This window comes from Cervus elaphus, chromosome 19 (genome assembly GCF_910594005.1).
Source record: "Cervus elaphus chromosome 19, mCerEla1.1, whole genome shotgun sequence".
In the NCBI taxonomy this organism is placed as follows: domain Eukaryota; kingdom Metazoa; phylum Chordata; class Mammalia; order Artiodactyla; family Cervidae; genus Cervus; species Cervus elaphus.
Genome location: NC_057833.1, coordinates 94876958 through 94904379, shown reverse-complemented (window position 1 = coordinate 94904379; position 27422 = coordinate 94876958). Strand labels below are relative to the sequence as shown.

Below are 27422 nucleotides of genomic sequence, written 5' to 3'. Positions count from 1 at the left end.
TAAAAAGTCCACCTGTCAATGCAGGAGATGCAGCTTAGATCCCTGGGTCAGGAAAATCCCCTGGAGGAGGAAATGGCAATCCAGTCCAGTATTTTTGCCTGGAAAATCTCATGGACAGAGGAGCCTGGTGGGCTACAGTTAAAGGGGTTGAAAACAGTTGGACATGACTTAGTGGCTGAGCGTGCACGCACACATGATGAGTATAACTGTACTTTGTTTTCTCTACCGTATACTGTTACACTTTGTGAATATACCAGATTTTATTTATCCAGTGTACAACTGATGGAAATTGGGAATGTTTTCAGTTTCTTTTGATATGTAGTATGTCAAGAACATTCTCATGTATACCTGTGTGTACTTGTGCAGTCACTTGAGGGTACAATCCTAGGAATGTCCAGAATTTAAGGTTCTAGAAAGGTATGGGCATTTTCCTAAACACCAGATATTACCATCATTAAAGGAATAGGACCAGTTCCTAGAATTCTTGATTGGCCTGTAGTTGAGTCTGTATTTGCAGTGTGTACCAGGAAAGTTTTTACTTTTGTTGTTGTTCAGTCACTAACTCTTGTCCAACTCTTTGTGACCCCATGGACTGCAGCATGCCAGGCTTCCCTGTCCTTCACTATATCCTGGAGTTTGCTCAGATTCACGTCCATTGAGTCAGTGATGCAATCCAACCATCTCATCCTCTGTTGCCCCATTCTCCTCCTGCCGTCAATGTTTCCCAGCATCATAGTCTTTTCCAATGAGTTGACTCTTCTCATCAGGTGTCTAAAGTATTGAAACTTCAGCTTCAGCCCTTCCAATGAATATTCAGTGTTGATTGCCTTTAGGATTGACTGGTTTTATCTCTCCTTGCACTCCAAGGGATTCTGAAGACTCTTCTCCAGTGCCACATTTCAAAAGCATCAATTCTTTGGCACTCAGCCTTCTTTATGGTTCAACTCTCACATCCATATGTAACTACTGGAAAAATCGTAGCTTTGACTAGATGGACCCTTGTCAGCAAAGTGATGTCTCTGCTTTTTAGTACTGTGTCTAGGTTTGTCATAGCTTTTCTTCCAAGGAGCAAACATCTTTAGTTTCATGGCTTCCCTAGTGGCTCAGACAGTAAAGGATCCACCTGCAATGCAGGAGACATGGGTTCAGTCCCTGGTTTGGGAAGATCCTCCGGAGAAGGGAATGGCTGCCCACTCCAGTATTCATGCCTGGAGAATTCCATGGACAGAAGAGCCTGACCAACTACAGTCCGTGAGGTCATCAAGAGACAGACACTACTGAGTGACTAACACGTTCACTTTTACTTTTAAGACACAATTAACTCCAGCTCCAGAGAAGGAGAGGAACTGGGCCAAGACTGGTGGGCCAGGCTTGGCAAGAGCCTAGAATCTGCATACTGGCTTATGCAGTGGTGACATTCACTGGGTCGACTGAGTATCCATATTGACTACTCACTCATATAGTGTTCCAGTGCTTCTTTGACATATCTATTCTGCATTGGTAACTTTTCTGCTCTACTTGAACAACACAAATGACCACATTCTGTACTCTGATAAGCAAGATGATTCATTGGAAAGAACATGGAAAGTACTTCAAAGTACTTAAGTTTAGCAACATTTTCCATTTATGTATTAGATGGTTTTTGTTTGTTTCTTCCACTATTATACTGTTTTATTTATTTTTTGTTTTCAGTCTTTCTTATATATTGGAGTATAGTTGATCAACAATGTTGTGTTAGTTTCAGCTGTAGAGCAGAGTGATTTAGTTACACATGTACCTGTATCTATTCTTTTTCAAATTCTTTTCTCATTTATGATACTACAGCAAAAAGAGTTCTCTGTGCCTACCCAACAGTAGGTCTTTGTTGATTAGTTATTTTAAATATAGCAGTGCATACACGTCAATCCCAAATGCCCAGTCTATTCCTCCCCCAACCTTTCCCCTCTGGTCACCATAAGTTTGTTGTCTAAGTCTGTGGCTCTGTTTTGTACGTGTTTGTTATATCATATTTTTAGAGTTGACATAAAAGTGATATCATGTAATACTTGTCTTTCTCTGCTTGACTTACTTCATTTAGTATGATAATCTCCAGATCCGTCTGTGTTGCTGCAAAGGGCATTATGTCATTCTTTTTAATGACTGAATAATATTCCATTGTGTGTATATATACACCACATCTTCTTTATCCATTCCTCTGCTGATGGACATTTAGGCTTCTTCCATGTCTTGGCTATTGTAAACAGTGCTACAGTTAACATTGGGGTGCATGTATCTTTTTGTAGCATGTTTTTCTCCAGCTATATGCTTAGGAGTGGAATTGCTGGATCATATAGTAGCCCTATTTTTAGTTTTTTAAGGAACCTCTAGACTTTTCTCTATAGTGGCTGCACCAATTTACATATCCACCAACAGCGTTGGAGGGCTCCCTTTTCTATACATCCTCTTCAGCATTTGTTGTTTGTTGATTTTTTGATGATGGCCATTCTGACTGGTGTGAGGTGAGACCTCATTGTAGTTTTGATTTGCATTTCTCTAATAATTAGAGATGTTGAGCATCTTTTCATGTTCCTGTTGGCCATTTGTATGTCTTCTGTGGAGAAAGGCTGTTTACATCTTCTGCCCAACTTTTGACTGGGTTGTTTGTTTTTTCAATATTGAGCTGCACAAGCTATTTGTAAATTTTGAAGATTAACCTCTTATTGGCTGCATTGTTTGCAAATATTTTCTCCCATTTTGTGGGTTGTCCTTTCATTTTGTTTATAGTTTCCTTTGCTGTGCAAATTGGAGATAATACATGAAAAGTCCTCTGCCTTTTCCTGACATTTAGTAAGCATTCAGTATAGCTTTTGATGATGTTCTCTCTTTATTTGTCATCACACAGAACTAAGAAACCTGAAATATTGAAATTCCTTTCTCTAATAATAATCTTTTCCCCTTGATTTAATTAATGGAATCTCTCTCCTAACCCACCTCTTGTTTCAAATATCATCTCAACATTTTTACTTCTTTGAATTATTCTCATAATGTTTTTTAACATAGTTTTTGTTTAAATGTTTAACATGTCTTCTTTTAGCCTCATCTTAAACATAACATGTCTTGATTTAAACTTTTGATTCCTACCTTCCCCAGTTCCCAATTTTCCCACCATCTTCCTCTCTAGTGGAGTTACTGGCATCACCATCAACTTAGATACCCTGGGTTAGAAAGTGAGACTCATCCTTGACTCCTCTCTTTACTGAGTCCATCACCAACTCCTGTAGGTTCTGCTCCCAAATCTTTTTATGCGTCTGACCACATCTGACCCTCTCTGTCACCTCCAGTCTAAACCAGCATCAGTTCTCACATGGATTACTGCTGCCATCCCTACTCCACTGCTTCCAATCCTGCACCCTCAAGATAAAGTTTAAATCGATCTGATCACTCCACTGATTAAAGTCTCCTGAAGACTCCCCCACTGCAATTACAACAGATTCCAAACATTTTACCATGAGTTTTAGGTATGATCAGACCTCTGTCTCCACCTCTGACCTTGGTTCTCTTCTTTCCCTGTATTCCTGTCACACCTGAACTCTTTCTCTCCCTTGAATATCACAAGCTTACTGTTATCTCAGGGCCTTCTCATTTAACTTTCTTGTCTCTCTGGACCTCTTCCCCATAGTTCAGCTAGCTGAAAGGTCACCTCCTGAGAGAGGCTTTCCCTGACCCTCGGGGAGCTCCCCATCCATGTTTTCCTTACTTTAACTTTGTTTTCTTCATAACCGTACTATCTAAATTTAATCTTAAATATTTGTTGACATGTTCCACCCCACTGGAATATAATTTCTAGCAGAGTGCCCATCTGGTTTACTGCTGCATTTTCAACACCACGTAGAAAATAGGTGCTAGGGAAATATTTGTTGAATTAATGAAGGAATGAATGAAAGGTAACTAGAGACTAAAAGAATCACAGAACTTCTTACTTGTATCACTAATTAATAATAGTAACTATGTAAATGTATAAGGTAAAAATTAGGTTTTTTGTTTTGTTTTGTTTTCAGGTTTAATTGGAATTCTTCAAAATGTCAGGTAAGTTTTTGTGAATACATTTCAATATGCTGTATTTTCAATTGTGAATTGTGTGATTCCTTTCCTTAAAAAATTGGATTCTATTTCCTTTTGAAGTTACTTATTCGTGTTTAATATTTGAAGAATATATATACATATATACATTTATTTATTCATTTATGTATATGAGCATTCTTATTTATCTTTGACAGAAAAGGATTAAAAGGGATTTAGAGTGGCATATAGGTAATGAAAGAAATTTCTGATTGTATGTGGGGGAAAATTAGGTAAAGGAAAAATGCAGGTGGGAAAGTAAGTCTGCAAAGAGAGGTAATAGTTAAAAATATATTGATAGGTTGATATCTAATATACATACTGAGTTGCTTTTTATAAGAAATGAGTGTATTTAATATTGGTCATATTCATTGATGCATACCAACAGAAAAAATGAATATATTCTGTAATCATATTATCATTTCCATTGTAAACCATGCACCACCTTTCTCACCCCTAAGATCTCCCCACAACCCCTAAGAAACCTGCAGATGAAACAGAGAATCAAATAAAGTCACCTGATCCAAGGCCTGGTGCCCCTCCTGAATACAGTTCCAGTTTTGTACCAGGTAGGTTAAAAATTCGGAAAGAATCTTCCCCCTCTCCAGAAAACCATCCTCATAGTTAAGATTGCTTTTAAAATTAACTAATTAATTAATTGAATGATTCAGTAAATAAATATTTAATGCCTACAGAGGGCCAAGTAGTTTACTAGATGTTAATTAGAATCCTATTCCTGTTTTCATAGGATTTACAGGCAACTAAGGAAGGAAATTGCACAAACATTGATGGCATTCTTCTTGCTTAAGAATGAAATGAATGTTGTAAGTGCACAAAAGCAGTAACGCTTCTATGGGGGATTGGAGGGAAGCACTGAGGAAATCAAGCTTTACTGGCACAATGAGAAATTTCTCAATCAAAGGAAAGAACACTGTGTCCTGAAGCTCATGGTCATGATGGTCTGGTCTGAGGCATTCATGGGACAAAGGCCAGGAGAAGTGCAGAATAGTGGAGGCGAATGGCTTCAAGTTCTGATTAAGGAGCTTGTTGTTCTGCAACTATTTTTGTAAGTCTGAAAACTCATACTGTATTCAGGGACTCAGCAAAATGGATGCTCATAAGTATGTGGGCAGTATGTAACTTTTTAAAAATTAGATAGTCTTTGACTGAGGAAATAGTTTTAATCAGGATTATATTCATACACATTTTAATGATTTAGAAAATGATAAAGTGTAGTGCTATTTCTTTAAATATATATTTAAGTATATGTTTTGAGATAGAAACAAGTGTTAGGCTGTGGAAGAGCGGAAGAAACCCCGGTGTCCACAGAATACTGGCAAGGGTGTTCTCTTGGCTCCAGACATACGATCCATGGAGCTCAGGTAGCCTTTGTCTTTGCGGTGCTTTCTGAAGTTAGGGCTTCCTTTTCCTCTTTCCCTCATGTGTATGTGTGTTATATGAATCTGAGCATACAGCCCCTGTATGCTCATTACTGCTTAATGCCTGCTAAATCCAAATTTTTGACAATCCTGGGTCATAATTTCACTGTATCTTTACTGTATTTTACTTTGGTGGCTATCAAATTATCTACATAATCTATCTCATATTCACCAGTCACTCTATATCCAAGTACCTAGGTTATACTAGAACAGAAACTATACCATTTCTAAGAAGTAAGTGTTGGCTATAAATCACCTTCTGTGCATCTGGGAAAGTGTCTGTTCCCTTCTGTATCAAAAAATTAGCAAGAGAGCAGGATACAGTCTTCAAATTAAACGAGTAGGTAAGTTGAAAAATATTATGATGAAGAGCTAATGAATTTTCATATATGAAAATCGCCAACAAAAATTTACTGTGATCACCATCTAGTGGCTGAACGATATACTTGCCTATACTGATGCAAATTGTGTCCCTTTAATTCACATTAAGGAACTGGAAATACTATACTTGAAATACTTAGCTTTAATGAATTTCTTAAGGTTCAATTATATATTCCATTTGCATTATATTACTGGATATTTATTCCCACTGAAAAGAATTTTGACCCAAATATATTTAAAAGAATAGTTAATAAAGAAACCTTTGTTATGTATAGTCTATTGGAAGAGAAAATGACATGTATTTTTAAAGTAAAAAAGGATAATAATAGTCAAAATGACTAAGAAGATACAAATTCCATAAAGCCGTATTTCTCACACTAGTAGTGGTAGGACAATGCTCCAAAACAAAGTTATACAAAGTTAAACATGTTTTATTGTGTTGTGTTTTCTTGCAGAACAATCAGAACTTTTAAGAGCAGTTTTAAAGCTTAAAAGGGAGTATAAAACATATACCATTTCCCTCATGTATCATGCTCTTCTCTTAACATCTCAGAATAATGCATTCTTATAACATAAATCATTTGATTATATACATTTTTATATAATTTTTTTAGAAATATAGTCTCTATACTGAATAGCACCACAATCTAAATAGTAATTTTCTTGCTAATTTGTTGATCTTCAGATTTTGTTCCATGAGATACTTTTATCCTAAGATTACATGGTTAATACCACAACTATTAATCATCAACTCATTAAAACGATATAACAGTTAGTATTTTTGAGATAGTTTGTATGACGTTTTTTAATAATAGTTCTAAAGAGGAGAGAGAGATCCAATATCTACTCCAGTTTGGCTACTCTTGAACATAGTTCTTAAAGAAATTAAAAGTATTTCGTTAGCCAAAAAATTCGTTCAGTTTTAAGTACAAATAAAAGGCATATTTTTCATTTCACCAAGAACTTTATTGCCCAATATATTCCCTAACTAAATGAACTTTTTGGCCAACCCAATACATTCTTTACAACAAACTGAATTTTCTCCATTTTTTCTAAAGACATTAGCTCTTTTTTCTCACTCAGCTCTAATTTGACATTGTTTCTAGTTGCTGTTATTTTCCTTTAGTCTCTCCTGAGTCTGTCTCTATCAAGAGCTCTGTGTAAACTACACTTAAAAACTGGTGTTCCCAGAGGTCCTTGGTCTGATTCCCTGTCCAGCCCCCGGCTGCACCACCCTGTCCCCTCTCTCAGCTCTTTCGTTTACCTGTCTTTTTCCACTCTCATTCGTAATCTTGGGAATATCCCATGGTTTCATTTGCTTTTAACCACTTATGAATCCCTTTGTTGTTGTTTAGTTGCTAAATTGTGTCTGACTCTTGTGACTCTGTAGCCCACCAGGCTCCTCTGTCCGTGGGATTTTCTATCCAAGAATACTGGAGTGGGTTGCCATATCCTTTTTCAGGGAATCTTCCCAGCCCAGGGATTGAACCCTTGTCTCCTGCATTGCTGGCGGATTCTTTACCACTGAGCCACTAGGGAAGCCCTAGGAATCTTTCAGCTCCCACCCAAATCAGTCTCCCCTGCTCTAAACTTACATTTCTACCCGCCTGTAGACCACTTGCCCTTAGTGACCTGGGATCTCAAACTCAGTGATCCTCAATACATCTTTGGCATCTTGTTCCTAAACACATACCCCCTATTCTTTCTCTACACTAGATTCCTGCAGTCAGAAACTTGAGACCCTTTCCTCATATCATGTTACCAAGACAATAGGTCTCTTTAAAGTCGACCATTGTTTTTCCACTTTCTACTCCTTTCATCATAATTAAATTTCCTTACCTCCCATCTAGACTCTTTCAGGCACCTCCTGCCTCAGCCAACCTTCCTATTCATAAAGGCTCTACTTTTCTTTTTTTTTTTTTTAATTTTTTTATTAGTTGGAGGCTAATTACTTCACAACATTTCAGTGGGTTTTGTCATACATTGATATGAATCAGCCATAGATTTACACTTATTCCCCATCCCGATCCCCCCTCCCATCTCCCTCTCCTCTAAATGGAAAACTGGTCACTCCAGTTTGCATGTTATCAGCATAAAGTCCTTTGCACAGAGTAGAGGTCTTTCATCATTATCCCTTCCTCCCACCTTCCTTTCTGCTTTGTTTGCTAAATCTTCACATAAGGCCTTTACCCATGTGGTACTGAGCTTTCCCTATGCAGCTGCTCATTTTGTGCCTGTTATGTCTTAAAACCTTTCCCAGTCGTGAAGGTGCTAACTGGGTCTCATGTGTCAGCACTTACATCATAGGGTATCTCCTCTGCCTCAGTTCCTTGCCCCTCCTCTTTAATCCCTTCATCCACCATGCGTCTACCTATGTGAGTGTTATAGACCTAGGTCCTCGGACTATTTAATCAATAGAAATTGAAAAGATGCCAGACGAGAAATTCAAACAGGGCTTACTGAGGCTCATGCTACAGCAAGAGGAAGTGAGAACAAGTAACAGGTGCCAAGTAGGTGAGGTAGTCCCTTAAATGGAGTGAGGGAAGGGGTGAATCAGTGGGTTGGACAGGACGCATAGGGGGTGGTCTGCCCACCCCCTTAGCTGTGCTGTGTGCAGAAATCATGGGCAGTATTCTCCTTTTGCATACATAAGGTCATATTTCCTTATGGTATATTTTAGTTTCTGTAAGGTTTTAGTAATGGCTCCATTTTCGTTCCTCACTTTAGTAATTGAAGTCTATTTTTTCCCTTGGTCAGTGTGGCTTAAGATTTCTCAATTTGTTGATCTTTTAAAAGAACCTACTTTTGGTTTTGTTGATTTTGTCTATCTTTATTTTTTCATTTCACTCTCTTCCATTTCAATCTTTATCATTTCCTCCTGGTGGCTTTGAGTTTGGTTTATTTCTAAGGTGGAAAGTTGGGTTACTGGTTTGAGATGTCTCTTTCTTTCTTTTTGGCTGCAAGGGTCTTTGTTGCTCTCCATGGGCTTTCTCTAGTTGCAGCAAGCAGGGGCTATTCTTTTTTGTAGTGTGTGGGCGTCTCATTGTGGTAGCTTCTTTTAAAGCAGAGCACAGGCTTTATGGCCTGCAGGCTTCAGTGATTGTGGCCCGTGAGCTTAGTCACTCCAAGTCATGTGGAATCTTCCTGGAGCAGAAAACAAACCCATTTCTCCTGCATTGTTCTTAACCACTGGACCACCAGGGAAGTCTAAGATATTTCTTTTTTAATGTAGGTGTTAATAGCTATAAATTGCTCTCTAAGCACTGTTTCAACTACATCCCATAAGCTTTGGTATATAATGTTTTTATTTTATTCATCTCAAAGTATTTTCTAATTTCCCTCATGATTTTTTTTTATCCCTTTGATAATTTAGGAGTACATTATTTTATTTCCTCATATTTGTGGTTTCCCAAATTTCCTTCTGTTATTATTGATATCTGGTTTTACTCCATTGTAATAGAATATATTTTGTTTAGGTTTCATATGTCTTAAATTTATTGAGACTTGTTTTGTGGCTCAGCCAGTAGGTCTGTCTTTGAGAAGGTTCTGTGTGCATTTGAGAAGAATGTTATAGAGTTTATTGTTGGGTGAAGTGTTCTATACATTCTGTTATGTCTAGTTTCATTTGTAGTATTGTTCACACTTCTGTTTCCTTTTTGGTCTTCTGCTCATGTATTCTACCCATTATTGTGAATGGGATATTGCAATCTCTAACTATTGTTTGCTGAATTGCCTATTTCACTTTATATTTGTCAGTTTTTGCTTGATATATTTTGAAACTCTGTTTTTCTGTTTTTAGGTATGTATAATTGTTAGGTCTTCTTGACAGAGTGCCACTTCTGTTATTATAAAATATCCTTTACCTCTAGTAATAGTTTTCATCTTATTTTTATTAATGAAGTACTAATACATGCTACAACATTGATGAAACAAAAATATGCCACAAAAAGCAATCAGGTACAAAGGCTATGTATTACATGATTTTATTTATATGAAATGTCCAGTTTAGGCAAATCTGTGGAGGTAGTAGTTTCTAGGGCCTGGGAGAAAGGTGGGGAATGATTGGTAATTGGTATAGGATTTTTTAGGCGGTGATGAACTATTCTGGAGTTAGACAGTAGTCTTTAAAAGAACCCCTTTGCAGTTAAGTAGACCTTACCATCTTTCTGACTGTAAACAATATGTGTGTTTGCTTAGTTGCTCAGTTGTGTGACTCTTTGCGACCCCATGGACTACAGCCCACCAGGCTCCTTTGTCCATGGGGATTCTCCAGGCAAGAATACTGAAGTGGACTGCCATGCCCTCCTCCAGGGGATCCTCCCAACCCAGGGATTGAACCCAGGTCTCCCCCATTGCAGGCATATTCTTTACCATCTGAGCTACCAGAGAAGACCTTAAACAATAGTACCAATAAACACAGTAGCAAAAAATTTGCCATTCTAACTGTATGCTAGGCCCAGTGAAGTAGGAATATTATCATCTCCAAAGAAGGAAACTAATGCATAAAGGCTAACATGTTAACTTGATATTTGAACCTTACTTCTATGCCTATGAAATGGAAATAATTACTTCATAAGATTTAAAAGTATTAAATGAGTTAAGGATAAATCCCCTTAGTGCATTTCAGTACATTCTATATACTCATAAAATGGAACACCTTGTTATTTTTAAGTGATGGTTGTGTGATCCATATCATTTCCATGTAAAAAGTCATGCTGACACCACCACATATTGTAGCATTCATAATGTATAATTCTTCCATTTGTTTTTGAATGCAGGGCCCACTGGACCAGCTATCCCTCCACCTGCAGGCTACCCAGGAGGCTTGCCTATGGGATACTATGGTCCACATCAGCCCAGTACCTTCCCCTTGTACATGCAGACTAGAAGTATCTGCCCCATCCAGTACCAACCTGGAAAATATCCTGCACCACAACTTTCTGCTCCAGTAATATGGATGCCAACGCCGACTCCCATACCACACTGTCCTCCGGGTCTGGAATGCCTTGCCCAGGTACTCCACACAAATCCAAATTATTTTCTTAGAAAGGATGACTGGGGATCCAAGAAGAAGAGACTGGATAGAGTACATGAAGGTAATGGGTCAGTGATGACAGATGTTTAATTTGTGTGACTATAGGAATGGTGATGATAATTTCAGGAATGGGAATGGGGAAGAAAGAAGATAGGGATTTGTTTTTTGTGGTACAAATATGACTCTCCTGAAGGGTGTGTGCTGAATTTTAAGACATTCACAATGTCCTGTTGAACGCAGTTTAAAAAATAGCAATAGGGATAGTAGAAAGTCTATGAAAATGTTAATTAGGTTGTCATTTGTTTAGAAGTAAAGGGTGAACAACAAGAAAAGCAATGTTACAAAGAACAGAGGACAGTGAATGAGTCACTCAGTACCTTTGCTTTTTTTCACTACCCATAGTTTTCATCAGCCAGTCCTGCTTCCTCCCAAAACACACAATGTAAATAAAAATAGAAGCCATCCAAGAATATTGTCCATATGCTGGGAAAGATGAAGGCAAAAGGAGAAGGGGATGGCAAAGGATGAGATGGCTATATAGCATCACCAACTCAATGGACATGAATTTAAGCAAACTCTGAGAGACAATGGAGGACAGGGGAGCTTGGCATACTGCAGTCCATGGGGTCTCAAGGAGTCAGACACAACTTAGCAACTAAACAACAACAACAATAGCAAGGATATTGTTTCAGGCCAAGTTCCAGAGAACCACTTTTCACAACATAGAGACTCCCTAATTTTCATGTATATGGACATTTTAGGATCAAGACAGCTATTTCAGAAACTGGAGCAATATGCCAACATGTTTGTGTACTGAATGGTATTGTTTTAAAACCCATGTCAGAAACAAAAATGTTGCTTAAAGAAAATAAGATAAACCTAGTATTGTAAATACCTTAGAAACTACTAAATTATGTTCACATTTAGAAAAAGCAAGTGTTTAAAAATCTTAAAAGCAAGGGACTTGCTCATTTAATACTTGTCTCCCCACATAGTCAACCAAATGTTCCTTGGCATTGACATGTTTCTCTTTGACTTTATATCGGAGAAGGCAATGGCACCCCACTCCAGGACTCTTGCCTGGAAAATCCCATGGATGGAGGAGCCTGGTAGGCTGCCTGGTAGGAGCCTGGTCCATGGGGTCACTAAGAGTCGGACACGACTGAGCGACTTCACTTTCACTTTTCACTTTCACACATTGGAGAAGGAAATGGCAATACTGACTGTTAATCCTGAGCCCTGAAAACCATTGTTACAAAGTTATAGTGTTGATCTTGAAAATAAAACCACTAGATCAGGAAAATTTGGATTTTACATAAACCAAAAACTTCATTAAATTATTGTTTGACAAAATATTGATGAAATACAGAGCCTTCAGGTAAAGTGCTAGAATAACCCCTGTATTATTTTGGAAGCTTATAAAATGCTTATAAGTTAATCAGGTTTAAAAAGTTTATTTTTTCATAAACTTTCATATTTTCTAAAAACAGAAAATTTCCTTAGAAATCCAATATCTGATGTCATTTTTTAAAAAAATGTATAGCTTTAATATTGTTCATTCAAATATTTAAAAATTTTCTTAATTTCTTCTATTATTTTGAATGAAGTTAAATGAACATATTTTATGCATACTGTTTTCCCTTTTAGGAGTGTTTTTAGTTTAAAAAAATGTAAAAGAAACAAAACAGGTTTACAGCCAGACAAACCTGGCTTTTTATTCTAGCTCTGTGCCCTCCTCGTTCTACCTTTAGTAACTTTTCTAACCTCTTGGTGCTTGAATTTCATCATCTATAAAATAGTACTAATGATACCTACCCAATTGGGCTGTTAGGAGAATTTTTAATGAGATAAAGTTTATAATATGCCTGATATTTCTGGCACAAGGACCCACCCAGTGGATAATAACCTGTGCAGATATTATTACTTGAAACACCTTATGTATATGCATGGAAGACAAAGAGCCAAGCATCCAGGCATTTTCTTTTATATAGTTTTCTTTCTCTCTCTCTCTTTTTTATTTTTTCTTTGCACCACTTGAAGGCATGTGGGATCTTCATTTCCTGACTAGGGACTGAACCCATGCCCCCTGCAATGGAAGCTTGGAGTCTTAACCACTGGACCTCCAGGGAAGTCCCTGTCCTAGTGTTTTGCTATCTCATGCGCTAATTACATGAATCATTCTCAGGACTATCCTGACACTTTAACATCCAGGCTATCAGGTTTACGTTATTTCTAGACACTGGATTGGCCAGTGACTTCACACTTGGTTAGTACTGCTTCTTAAAACTATAGCATCTTACTTGATAAACTCCATTCACATTAATAGGCATCATTTCTTTAGCATATTTTGCTCAGCAGTGGAAGCTCTTACCAAGCAGTGAATACTTTTACATTTTAGTTATAGGTATTAGAGAGCCCCTAGATTTTTTCAAAGGGATTGTAAAGCAACCCTGAGTGGCCGCCTTTGATAATTTTATAAGACATGTTTAGACTCTAACCTGATTGAGTTTTTATAAAGAAAATATTTTAGTCAAATAAAGATTGTATCCTCTCTATGCCCTCCTGTAGTTGATCATGCCACAAAACTTTCATGTCTGTTTACATTTGTAAATCCATGGCTGATTCATATCAATGTATGACAAAACCCACTGGAAAAAAAAAATAATAATAAAAAAATAAAGAAAGAAAGAAAGAAAGAAAAAAAAATTTTGCTTATTACCACATTAATGTGGTGTTCATTAATTAGAGTATTCAACAAATAGTTGGTGAAATATGGCATTTCAGGCAATGTTTTGGGACTCAAGGATTAGGAATGATCTGATGATCTAAGTGGGGGCAACAGAGTATGAGATGGTTGGATGGCATCACTGATTCAATGGACCTGAGTTTGAGCAACTCTGGGAGATAGTGCAGGACAGGGAAGTCTAGCATGCTTCAGTCCATTGGGTCGCAGAGTTGGACACAACTTAGCAACTGAACAGCAACAAAAATTATGTAAGTTATCTAAAATTACAGAGATATGATTAGTCTGTCTTTAAGGGGGTTTCTTTTCTGCTAGAATATTCTTAAGTATAACAGATGATGGGCCAGTCAAACTGTTTATCTTTACAGTGACCCCTAAGTTAAGGAAGAAGTTGATCTGATGGTATGCCCAACCTCCATTTTCAAGGGATCAAATCCCTAAACATTTCCTCTCCTTTGCCCTATTCCTAATCACATACTTCCAGCTCTTTGGGTCCTCCCCTGTTAAAGTAGGCACTAGGGAAGCAGCAGCTCAAGTGAATGGAAGTTGGTGTATTAACCTCTTTCAGAGGTACCTGTGAAGATTGGACATTCCTGTGGAAGAAAATTGGCTTCTCTGTGGCTGGTCTATGTTAAACTGTCCTGAACTTTCTGATATCTCCAGTCTGTAGGTGACATGATGGACGCTAGGAGCAATTGATGTCAACACAGCTTATTCTAGATGCTGTTACTGGAGCAAGAAAATGATTTTATAATATTTTAAACAAATGTTTCAATATTTTTTGGTGGAACTGAAGGAAAGTGTTCTTTCTGGATAGCTCTGTTAATAACCACCTGATCAGGTCAGTTCAGTTCAGTTCAGTCGCTCAGTCATGTCTGACTCTTTGTGACCCCATGAACCACAGCACGCCAGGCCTCCCTGTCCATCACCAACTCCTGGAGTCCACCCAAACCCATGTCCATTGAGTCAGTGATGCCATCCAATCATCTTATCCTCTGTCGTCCCCTTCTCCTCCTGCCCTCAATCTTTCCCAGCATCAGGGTCTTCTCAAATGAGTCAGCTCTTCGCATCAGGCAGCCAAAGTAATGGAGCTTCAGCTTCAACATCAGTCCTTCCAATGAACACTCAGGACTTATCTCCTTTAGGATGGACTGGTCAAGTGCCAATAGGCTAATTTCACTTCATATGTTTTTGATTCCATTCAGTTTCAAAAAGGTGTTCTTGTATCCATTGATATGTTTTAGCCTCTATCTCATTAGTTTTTTTTTTCTAATATGGGTTTAATTTATGTCTGCTATTTCTCTCTCCTAATTAATTGCTTTGTTCTATCCCAACAGTTGGACAACATACACGTTCTTCAGCATTTTGAACCCCTGGAAAGTATGTATGATTTTGTAGTGTCCAGTAATATTTGAATCAGGTGAAAATTTGCATTATCCAACTTCTAGTTCCTTATTTATATTGATCATTTTTTAGTGTTTTAAAGAGAAAAGACTATTTTCTATTGCCCTATCTTCAAGAAAGTAACAAAGGGACTTACTTGTGTAATTTTGTCTATTTACACATCATACCTAAGACTTCAAAAGGACTTATATTTTATTTGGTCGAATCTCCTATCCTTTATCCATCTTAACTCCTCCATATTCACTTTTCATGGACAAGGAAAGAAGAAGCCAAGAGATTAGTTGAGTTAGCCAAGGGCACCCTAGTCAGCTAATCAGTGGAGGAGCTGGAAATAGTCTCTGTCTGCTGAGTTCTAAGTCCATGCTATGGAAGTAAGAAGAAATCAAGGTAAACACAATGCCTGTTCTCCCAAATTTCCTGACCCTCACTGTACGAGATTCATTTCATTCACTTGACCACTACATGGAGCCTTTAACTTGTCTTGGTTGATTTTCTTATTTACAACTAGTGATGACCCTAATCATCTCAGCATATTTCATGAGCTGATTCATTCATTTATGGTCCAGTGGATAATTTCATTTAAATAGTTTTATAATTAAAGTTTTCTGAATTCAAATACTACAGGTATATCATTTCCAGTATTTGTTTCTATGTGGAAAAGTTTATACTGAACGTCTTAAAAGAAATGTTATAAATTTTCAAAATAACTTATATACTTTTAGGACAGGTGAATATTATTGGCATTCTAATCATTGCATATTTTTCATTAGGAATTTTTTAAAAAGCTGTTTTGTTTTAGACCCCTGTCAAATACTACAGAAAGACTTCGTGGGGCCCATTTTAACTGCTTCTAAAATAAGAAATCTCTCATTTTATTTTTAGTGATAACAGGTTTTGAAACTAATAATAGATATGATATTAAAAACAACATGGGCCAGATGGTTTACTTTGTGACTGAAGACACAGATGACTACACCAGGAATGCTTACCGGACATTGAGGCCCTTCGTGCTCCGGGTCACTGACTGTATGGGCCGGGAAGTCATGACAATGCAAAGACCTTTCAGATGCACCTGCTGCTGCTTCTGTTGCCCCTCCACCAGGCAAGAGGTAAGAGGACAGATGAGACAGAGGTTTCACCCATTGTTTTTTCCTGATTCAATTCTTCACCGCGCAGTTACGCTCCTTCCAAAGCCACTCAGGAGGGGACTTTCATAGCAAAGCAGAATGGAAGCTAGTGGGGAGGAAGGGAGCCAAATGCCAAATAATCCTACCTATGAAGAATCACTAAGGCAGTTTTCTAGTGGGTTCATGTCTTTGGGTGCTAATTAGGGGGATCAAGTACCAATTAAGGTTATTTACTACTGAAGTGACAGCACGCATGCAGTCAAGTGTTTGAAATTCTATCAGCTGTATCTGTTGAACTAGAAATTAGCAATTCCATGGACTATAGCCGGGCAGGCTCCTCTATCCATGGGATTCTCCAGGCTATAATACTGGAGTGGGTTTCCATGCCCTCCTCCAGGGGAACTTCTTAACCCAGGGCTCAACCCCTCCTCTCTTACATCTCCTTCCTGCATTGGCAAGCGGAAAGACCATTACCTACAACTCATTTATCTAAATGTTCCTATATATCCCTAAATAAGTTCACACTAAATATAGACACACTTCTAAAATCGGAAGGAACTTCAGATACTTTTACTTTACCCATTATATCTACACCTTGTTACAGATAAAGAAAGGGTGACTCAAAAAAATAATTTTTTTGGTGGTGTTACAAAAAAAATGTTTTTGGAGGATGGTGTTACATTTGGAAGATGGTGGAACTAGAAAGCAAATGTGTCAAGTTACACTTTGGTTGTTCTTCTATAATCCACACTACCCTTGGAAAATTGTGTGCTGCAAGGAAAAGAAAAGCAGTTTCAGAGAGTGATCCAAGAGAATTTGAATTTCAGATATGCCACTGACTTAAAACTGGGCAATTTACTTAACCCAGTGGTCCCCAAACATTTCGGCACCAGGGGCCAGTTTCATGGAAGAGAATTTTTCCATGACCTGGGTCAGGGGATGGTTTGGAGATAATTCTCATAAGGAGTTCACAGCCTTAGTTCCCTAGCGTGCGCAATTCACAGTAGGGTTCATGCTTCCCTGAGAATCAGGTGCCACCACTGATCTGACAGGAGGCGGAGCTCTGGCAGTAATGCAAGTGATGGGAAGCAAGCAGCTGTAAATACAGATATGCCTGCCACTCACTTCCTGCCATGTGGCCCATTCCTAACAGGCAACAGACTGGTACCAGTCCATGGTCTGGGGATTGGGGATGCCTGATTTAGCCTGTTTGAGCCTCAGTGTTCTTAATCCATGACCTGGGCAGAACAATATCCCTTAGATTTATTGAGATTTTAATTATATGTTAAGTACCAGCCTTTGCAATAGAATTAACTTATAGCCCTTGATTTATTATTTATAGTCTTGATTTATTTATTTATTTATTATTTATAGTCTTGATTTATTCACCTATAAAATGGATATATTGATAGTACTATCTCATAGGATGATTATTTTGAGGATCATGTAGTAAATAAATGTCAGCTGTGTTACCGCGTATGTGTGGGCTTAGTCACTTCAGTTGTGACCGACTCTTTGCAACCCCCTGGACTGTAGCCTGCCAGGCTCCTCTGTCCATGGGATTCTCCAGGCAAGAATACTGGAGAGGGTTACCATGCTCTCTTCAAGGGGAACTTCTTGACCCAGGGATTGAACCTGTGTCTTCTGCAGCTCATGCATTGCAGGCGGAGTCTTTACCGCTGAGCCACGGGGAAGTCCTGTTAGCACAGTGCCTGGAAAATGGTGTAGTGCTCAGTGAATATTAGCAATTGTCAGATAGCTTACTCCTCTGTCACTATTGTCTTTGTAACAACTGTAATATTTGAGATGAATCTCCACCTCATCTGATACTTGTATGCACATTCTGTTGTCTTCACAGCATTTAATTTTCAGAATGCCTCTTTCCCTTAAGTTTTCTATTATAATTGTCATGTCTGAGTTGTCAATCTGAGAAGCTAGCATGTTACTTTTTTGTGGATTGTGCCACAAGACATGGCCCCCTAGGTCAGGGACAAAGAACTTTATTACATCCCAGTAAGCAGCATGAGGGACTTCTCTGGTGCCTCAGATGGTAAAGAATCCACCTGCCAATGCAGGAAATACATGGTTGATCCCTGGGCTGGGAAGATCCCCAGGAAGGATCAGCAACCCAATCCAATATTTTTGTCTGGAAAATCCCACAGACAGAGGAGTCTGGCAGGCTATTGTGCATAGGGTAGCAGAGAGTCGGATAGGACCTAGCAACCAAACCACCGTCACCAGGCAGCATGAGCTGCAGCACATGTGCATGGCTTGCCTCCTCCCCACATTCTACAGAGATGACTCAGAGGATCCCAAGTAGATGCTCCATATACAACTGAGGGACACAGAGCCTAGAGAACTGACCATTTTATAACTAGCAGTAATTTTGTCCTGAAGGGAACAGGGCCTCATCTCTCAAGGCTGATCTCTGATATACTACCCTAAGATATAGCCCAGGAAAAATGGAAGACTCTGCACCAATGACAGTTTCCCTAGTTCTGGAGAAAATTAAGAACACATCGTGTGTGTGTGTGTGTGTGTGTGTGTGTGTGTGTGTGTGTGTATAAATATGGCATCTTCACCCACCTCTGTCCCTGCTTCATTTGGCAGCTGGAGGTGCAGTGTCCTCCCGGCATCACCATGGGCTTTGTAGCCGAACACTGGAACCTGTGCAGGGCCGTGTACAGCCTCCAAAATGAGAAGAAAGAAGATATGATGGGAGTACTTGGGCCGTGTTCCACCTATGGCTGTGGTTCAGATTCTGTTTTTGAGGTAAACAAATATAAACATGTTTCTACAATTTTTTTTTTTTTCCCAAAGTACTAACAGGCCCCAGAATGATCTGGCTTTAGATGATTTTTGTATGTGTGTGAATGAATAATGTGAGGAAAGAGTTAACTAACAGGTTGACATCAAGAAGTTTTCAAATTATTTTTAGGGGATTGCTTAATGCTTTCCACAAGCATTTTTTCTGATTTCCGTATTGGATGAAAATAAGAAGAAACCATTTAAAATATTCAACCTGAGAGTAAATAGGCTGACCTAGTGCGTTCATTTTATTCTTGGATGTTTTTCACTGACCATTTTACCAAGGATTTCCAATCAGAATATAGGTCCTGAGTAATGAAGAGGCCCCACATATCACAGAACAAATAGAGCATCCCTGAGGTTGTGGAAGCTAGAAGCCTGCTGCATCCTGAAAACACAATACAGTGCTCATAACTTGGAATTCTCCAGGCCAGAATACTGGAGTGGGTAGCCTTTCCCTTCTCCAGGGGATCTTCCCAAGCCAGAAATTGAACCCAAGTCTCCTGCATTGCAGGTAGATTCTTTACCAGCTAAGCCCTAAGGGAGTCGAATGATATCTTAGTACCCTACAGTTCTGACAAAGGAGATTCCTGGGCTCCTTAAAGCATTCTTCCTAATGCTTTGGAATTCAGCAAGACTCATAATCTAAAATTGCTCATTCAAATATTTTCTATGACACCCAATAAACTTCCCTTAGTTCTTGTTTTACATAAGTATATTGTCAACCATTACTTACTTATTAAAAGACCATTGTAGATAGGTAGAAAATGAAGATAAGCCAGATTTTGAGGGCAGGATGTTTGGATCATTCTAATTACCAAAATTGCTCAAAATTCTCCAAGCCAGGCTTCAGCAATATGTGAACTGAGAACTTTCAGTTGTTCAAGCTGGTTTTAGAAAAGGCAGAGGAACCAGAGATCAAATTACCAATATCCGCTGAATCATCGAAAAAGCAAGAGAGTTCCAGAAAAACATCTATTTCTGCTTTATTGACTACACCAAAGCCTTCGACTGTGTGGATCACAATAAACTGTGGAAAATTCTGAAAGAGATGGGAATACCAGACCACCTGACCTGCCTCTTGAGATACCTGTATGCAGGTCAGGAAGCAACAGTTAGAACCGGACATGGAACAACAGACTGGTTCCAAATAGGAAAAGGAGTACATCAAGGCTGTATATTGTCACCCTGCTTATTTAACTTATATGCAGAGTACATCATGAGAAACGCTGGGCTGGAAGAAGCACAAGCTGGAATCAAGATTGCTGGGAGAAATATCAATAACCTCAGATATGCAGATGACACCACCCTTATGGCAGAAAGTGAAGAGGAACTAAAAAGTCTCTTGATGAAAGTGGAAGAGGAGAGTGAAAAAGTTGGCTTAAAGCTCAACATTCAGAAAACTAAGATCATGGCATCTGGTCCCATTACCTCATGGGAAATAGATGGGGAGACAGTGGAAACAGTGTCAGACTTTATTTTTTTGGTCTCCAAAATCACTGCAGATGGTGACTGCAGCCATGAAATTAAAAGACGCTTACTCCTTGCAAGGAAAATTATGACCACCCTAGATAGCATATTAAAAAGCAGAGACATTACTTTGCCAACAAAGGCCCATCTGGTCAAGGCTATGGTTTTTCCATTGGTCATGTATGGAAATGAGAGTTGGACTGTGAAGAAAGCTGAGTGACGAAAAATTGATGCTTTTGAACTATGGTGTTGGAGAAGACTCTTGAGAGTCCCTTGGACTGCAAGGAGATCCAACCAGTCCATCCTAAAGGAGATCAGTCCTGGGTGTTCACTGGAAAGACTGATATTGAAGCTGAAAATCCAGTACTTTGGCCACCTGGTGTGAAGAGTTGACTCATTGGAAAAGACCCTGATGCTGGGAGGGACTTGGGGCAGGAGGAGAAGGGGACGATAGAGGATGAGATGGCTGGATGGCATCACCGATGGGCATGGGTTTGAGTAAACTCCGGGAGTTTGTGATGGACAAGGAGGCCTAGCGTGATGCGATTCATGGGGTCACAAAGAGTCGGACACGACTGAGCGACTGAACTGAACTGAATTAACAAAAAGTGATATTTGTGTGTTTTCCTTGTGACAAGTGCCAGAATCTCCCTTTTAGAAGCTGAAGCCCTTTGAGATTCTGAGACAGGACTAGGGCTTTCCCGGTGGTCCAGTGGTTAAGAATCTGCCTTGCAATGCAGGGGATTAGGTGGTCAGGGAACTAAGATCCCACATACTACAGAGCAACGAAGCCCTTGCACCACAACTGCTGAGCCCAGGGGCTACAACTAGAGTCTGCGCGCCGCAACGAAAGGTCCCGGGTACCACAACTAAGACCCGATGCAGCTAAATAAGTAAATAAATACTTTAAAGAACACAGCGCCCACAGAAGCCTGAGTGATTACATGGATTCTATGAAGTGCAATAAAGCAGACCACCTTGGATTGTAGCCCGCCAGGCTCTTCTGTTCAAGGAATTCTGTAAGCAAGAATGCTGGAGTGAATTGCCGTTCCCTCCTCTAGGGGCTCTTCCTTACCCAGGGATCAAACCTGGGTCTCCTGCAAGGTGGGGAGATTCTTTGCCATCTGAGCCACCAGGGAAGCCCCAAATAAATAAATACTAGAAAAAAGAAAAAGAAGAAGAGCCAGGACCCATAGAAGTCTGAATGATTACAGGGATTTTGTGAAGTACAGACCATCTTACTTTTGTTAGCTTGTTTCCCTCCAGTGGAGAGACTCCCTCCCAATCTGTAATTCCCACCCTTTACTTTAGGAAAAGAATTTCAAAATCAGTTTAAATCGTACCTCCACTGAAAGGCTTTCCTAATAACTCAGTGGAGGATGAAGAAAAGAACATGAGGCCTGAGAATTGTAAGATATTCCCCTGCTCGGTTGTTAACCAGTTCCAGGGCACTTAACTCTTCCTGGCCATAATTCCCTATTTGAAATTTTATTATTACTATATTCATTTCCTGCCCTGTGCTTGTACTGAAAAGTAGTGAAAGCGACCTCAGGGTGAACTGCTTACAAACAGGAGAATAAAGCATATGTTTTAACACCTTTTAATCATCCTGAAGTCATATTCTTGTCTTTCTAGATCCTGTCCCTGGATGGTGTTTCCATTATTGGCAGTATCACTCGGAAGTGGAATGGTGTGTTATCAGCAATGAGCGATGCTGACCACTTTGAAATTCACTTCCCATTAGACCTGGATGTGACCATGAAAGCCATGATTTTTGGAGCTTGCTTCCTCATTGTAAGCCTTTTGCTGTTGAGCTATTCTGAGAGAATTATTCTTTATGATGAAAGGCAATAAGGTTTGAAACTGACTCTGCCACTTACTGATTATGTCTTGTTCAGTCACTAAGTCGTGTCCGACTCTTTGTGAGTTATATGTCTTGCAAAGTGTTTAACACTTGCAAGCCTCAGTTTCCTCATTTGTAAAATGGAAATGGAATATGTATGTGTATACACACACACACACACACACACACATATATATATATATGTATTTTGCAGGGTTATAAATATTAGCTATTATATTAGTAAAGGAGCCAGGACCATGCTTGAAAGATACTAAGCATCCACTCAATGTGATTGTCATCACTGCATGTTACTTATTATTCTCACTACTTAAAGATGCCTGTCCTTTGATTTCTTAGTGAAATAAAATAAGTCTAAAGCTTATGTTCTTTCTCTTCACCCATTACCTCTTTGTCAATATACTCCTTGGTGTTGTACCATCCTATATTTATTAGGTACAATTCCTTTGCTGTATTTCTATCTGATTAATGGCTAATATTATTAAGTAAAGCATCAAAATAAAATTGGTAGCATTTACCTTAAAATATCTATTTAACATATTGCAATTGATATATTTAACTTGTTTAATCCTTTTTAAAACATGTTTAATTTGCATTTCTCTGATAATGAGTGATGTTGAACATCTTTTCATGTGTTTGTTAGCCATGTGTATGTCTTCTTTGGAGAAATGTCTGTTTAGTTCTTTGGCCCATTTTTTGATTGGGTCATTTATTTTTCTGGAATTGAGCTGCAGGAGTTGCTTGTATATTTTTGAGATTAATCCTTTGCCTGTTGCTTTGTTTGCTATTATTTTCTCCCAATCTGAGGGCTGTCTTTTCACCTTGCTTATAGTTTCCTTTGTAGTGCAAAAGCTTTTAAGTTTCATTAGGTCCCATTTGTTTATTTTTGCTTTTATTTCCAATATTCTGGGAGGTGGATCATAGAGGATCCTGCTGTGATTTATGTCAGAGAGTGTTTTTCCTATGTTCTCCTCTAGGAGTTTTATAGTTTCTGGTCTGACATTTAGATCTTTAATCCATTTTGAGTTTATTTTTATGTATGGTGTTAGAAAGTGTTCTAGTTTCATTCTTTTACAAGTGGTTGACCAGTTTTCCCAACACCACTTGTGAAAGAGGTTGTCTTTTTTCCATTGTATATCCTTGCCTCCTTTGTCGAAGATAAGGTGTCCATAGGTTCGTGGATTTATCTCTGGGCTTTCTATTCTGTTCCATTGGTCTATACATCACTCATTATCAGAGAAATGCAAATGAAAACCACAATGAGGTACCATTACACACCAGTCAGAATGCCTGCTATCCAAAAGTCTACAAGCAATAAATGCTGGAGAGGGTGTGGAGAAAAGGGAACCCTCTTACACTGTTGGTGGGAATGCAAACTAGTACAGCCGCTATGGAGAGCAGTGTGGAGATTTCTTAAAATACTGGAAATAGAACTGCCATGTGACCCAGCAATCCCACTTCTGGGCATACACACTGAGGAAACCAGATCTGAAAGAGACACGTGTACCCCAATGTTCATCACAGCACTGTTTATAATAGCCAGGACATGGAAGCAACCTAGATGCCCATCAGCAGACAAATCGATAAGGAAGCTGTGGTACATATACACAATGCACTATTACTCAGCCATTAAAAAGAATTCATTTGAATCAGTTCTAATGAGATGGATGAAACTGGAGCCCATCATACAGGGTGAAGTCAGCCAGAAAGATAAAAGACCAATACAGTATACTAACACATATATATGGAATTTAGAAAGATGGTAACGATAACCCTGTATGCAAAACAGAAAAAGAGACACATATGTACAGAACAGACTTTTGGACTCTGTGGGAGAAGGTGAGGGTGGGATGTTTCGAGAGAACAGCATCGAAACATGTGTATTATCTAGGGTGAAACAGATCACCAGCCCAGGTGGGATGCATGAGACAAGTGCTCGGGCCTGGTGCACTGGGAAGACCCAGAGGGATCGGGTGGAGAGGGAGGTTGAGGGCGGGGATCAGGATGGGGAATACATGTAAATCCATGGCTGAGTCATGTCAATGTATGGCAAAAACCACTACAATATTGTAAAGTAATTAGCCTCCAACTAATAAAAATAAATGGAAAAAAAAAACATGTTTAATATAGATTATCAAGTTTTTCCTCATTTCAACAATGAAAATTTAGTTAATTGGTACCCCAAGTGGAAAGTTTATTTACTTTTCACAGTTTCACATTTGCAATTGCTGTTCTTCTTATTAGGTTCTCTTCATGAAGATTTCACGAAAGATTTCATGATTTATTCTTACCTGGAATGAGAAGATTACCTGTTAAGTTATAAAGAGTAACATTTTATGCATTGCACTTAATTACTTATGCACTGTTTTATTTATATAATTATTTATCTATCTAATTTGATATTTATTACACCTATAATTATTTTTCTAATTTCAGGACTTCATGTATTTTGAAAGCTCTCCACCACAACGTTCAAACATTCATCATGATTGATGGAACCGCACATCAGCAATGGTGATTAATTAAAGAAAAATTTAGAAAAGTTGCCTGGGCTCATAGTCAGCCCTCAACTATTCACAGATATATTTATCTGCTCTTGAAGATTAATGTTGTTGGATGTTAGCATTGACAGGTAGGCTGAGAGTGTAAGTGGAAGAACACATCTAAACGTGTTTCAGTTGCTTATCTGTCTACTTGGTAGACATGGAGTTTGCCATGAAAAAACTATGACTCATTAACCAAGTGAATATATATATATATATATATTCATATATATGGTGAACTTCCAAACACTTTAAACATGAGATAAGAGGAATCCCAAAGCTCTTACACTAATTGATAGTAAAATGATAGACTTTTAAGGGCAATCTTTGTTGAGATAGAGTCATATAGGCTCTATCTCTAACCCTTTCCTCTCCATCATGTCCAGTTGCTGAAGACAAGTTTGATTCCAGGTGAAAAGAATGATACACTTCATTATTAAAAGCAAAAAGGAAGGCAGATAGAAATATTATGTTTTATTGCACAAGAAAAATTTTACTTGTGCAAATGTATCAGAAATTTGTTTTGCAAACTTATGAAAATTTCCATGGAAATTTTTATTTTATTACAAAATAAAACATGTTTTTTATATCATAAAGTTATATTTCCCATGCTTCATTTACTAGCATACACAATCAGGAGCTGTCTCCCTATGAAGATAGGGTCAGACAATCAGGAAAAGAGGTGACCAGGGCCATGACCAATCTGGATCTCTGAGCAATTTAGAGACATCAGTGCCCTTATGAGAAGCTTTCATTTGATACATTTAACCTCTCTTGGCTATAGATGACTTACATATAAAATAGGTTTGGTCAAATCTCTAGGACTGCCTGTTAAACCTTTGTATCTCATTTGATATGACACAGAAGAGATGATTTTTTTTTTCTCTTAAAAGAAGATGCCTGATTCAAACCAGGCTGTTCAAATTGCAAGAGTAGGAGTTTCACTTTTAAATTTTGAAATGTGACATTCTCTGTAGCATTTTGTAAATGCAAAAACTGCAAAAGCAGATACTGTGTAATATTACTTTGCTGTTTTTTATTTAAATGATAGATAAATCTGTATCTAGGAAAAGAAAATGATAAAAGAGCAAACATGCTACTTCTCTGGGATCTATAGCTTATCAGTAAAGGTTATTTAGACTAACATAGTAAATGTAAAAATTATACTTATTTGTATTAGCTAAAAGCACACTTAGTGAACACACTCTGATAAATCAGCTTGCCTCTACTGCACTTTAGTTTCCTATTTGGACAAGAACTGTGTTCTTTCAACACAACAAGTATATAGAATGGAATGTGTTCTGCTGCTGCTTATTAAAAGAAGCAAGACTGAATGTGCTTAAGTATGAGATGAAAGCCTTTGCCCATTGAATTTCCTATTGAAGTTTGTATTGAAGTGAAAGAAAGATGCCTCATTTTTAAATTATATTCATGTTTTCATGATAAGTGTTGTTTTACCCAGTTTCTTGCAATGTTCATTTTTATATGCTACTGTTAGCTTTCTAAAAAAAAAAAGTAAAATCTGTTGCTTTCTAAGATAATAATTTTATTTGGAAAGGTACTTGTAGTCTTAAATAGATGGATATATTATTTCTTATAATGATGTATGACATTTGATATAACAAGTGAGACAATAGTATTCAGAAAGTTTACTATATAAACTTTTCATTTTTATTTGCTACATCCCTACATTCTAAGGCCTGATGCATAATACTAGGAAAAAATTAGTTTTAGCATGGCATTTAAAATTTCTATTTAAAGTTTTTGCAGTAGTAACATGTCTCTTGCAATTTCCTTCTTTAAAATAATAGTTTCTTATGTTTTTATACTACAGTTTATATTATAACTTTTATATTTCTTATATAAAAATAAGAAATATATAAAAATACACAATATTTCATTGTGCAAAATTGATCAGACTGATGAACACAACAAGCTGTTTTCTGAAATGTGTGTGTTTTCATGTTTCATCATATTGTTTTTGGCTTCTAAATAAATATAATATGGTTTATAGTGAAATACTGTTTTATTTTTGACTTGTGATTGAGTCTTTGCAATAGACTGTTTGTATCCTCCCTCAACAAAATTTATGGGTTACCCAAGTGTGATGGTGTTTGGAATAGAGGCTTCAGGAGGTGAAAGGTCATGCAGGTGAAGCCCTCATGAATGGGATTAGTGCCCTTATAATCTGCCAACCTTGATCTTGAACATCCCACCCTTCAGAGCCATCAGAAATCAATGCATTGTTTAAGCCACTCAGTCTACAGTATTTATGTAATAGCAGCCCAAACAGACTAAGAAACAAATTGGTACTGAGAAGTGACAATGGTGCATAACAAATATGTAAAAATGTGGTACTGGGTGAGGAATAGAGGCTAGAATTTTGAAGTGCATACTGAAGAAAACATAGGTTGCCATGAACAGAATTTTAAAGATGATTCTGATGAGAGCTCAGAAAGAGGAACACTGTAGAAAACACCTTAATCTTCTTAGAGAATACCTATCTAACCATG

General features: G+C 38.1%; 1 protein-coding gene across 3 annotated transcripts in view; it reads left to right on the top strand.

Annotated features, from left to right (window-relative positions):
• PLSCR4 (phospholipid scramblase 4) overlaps positions 1 to 26924 on the top strand; it is a 44240-nt gene extending 17316 nt beyond the window's left edge. For 2 of the 3 annotated variants that reach the window (XM_043874542.1, XM_043874543.1), the window contains exons 2-9: positions 4038 to 4065; positions 4560 to 4667; positions 10697 to 10932; positions 15034 to 15076; positions 15983 to 16209; positions 18838 to 18999; positions 22141 to 22299; positions 24803 to 26924. In XM_043874542.1, the coding sequence (XP_043730477.1) occupies positions 4059 to 4065; positions 4560 to 4667; positions 10697 to 10932; positions 15034 to 15076; positions 15983 to 16209; positions 18838 to 18999; positions 22141 to 22299; positions 24803 to 24859 (999 nt within the window). In that variant the 5' untranslated portion in view covers positions 4038 to 4058 and the 3' untranslated portion in view covers positions 24860 to 26924. The remainder of the gene's footprint in view (positions 1 to 4037; positions 4066 to 4559; positions 4668 to 10696; positions 10933 to 15033; positions 15077 to 15982; positions 16210 to 18837; positions 19000 to 22140; positions 22300 to 24802) is intronic. The other variant, XM_043874544.1, reaches the window with a different exon arrangement.
• The last annotated feature ends 498 nt before the right edge of the window (positions 26925 to 27422 follow it).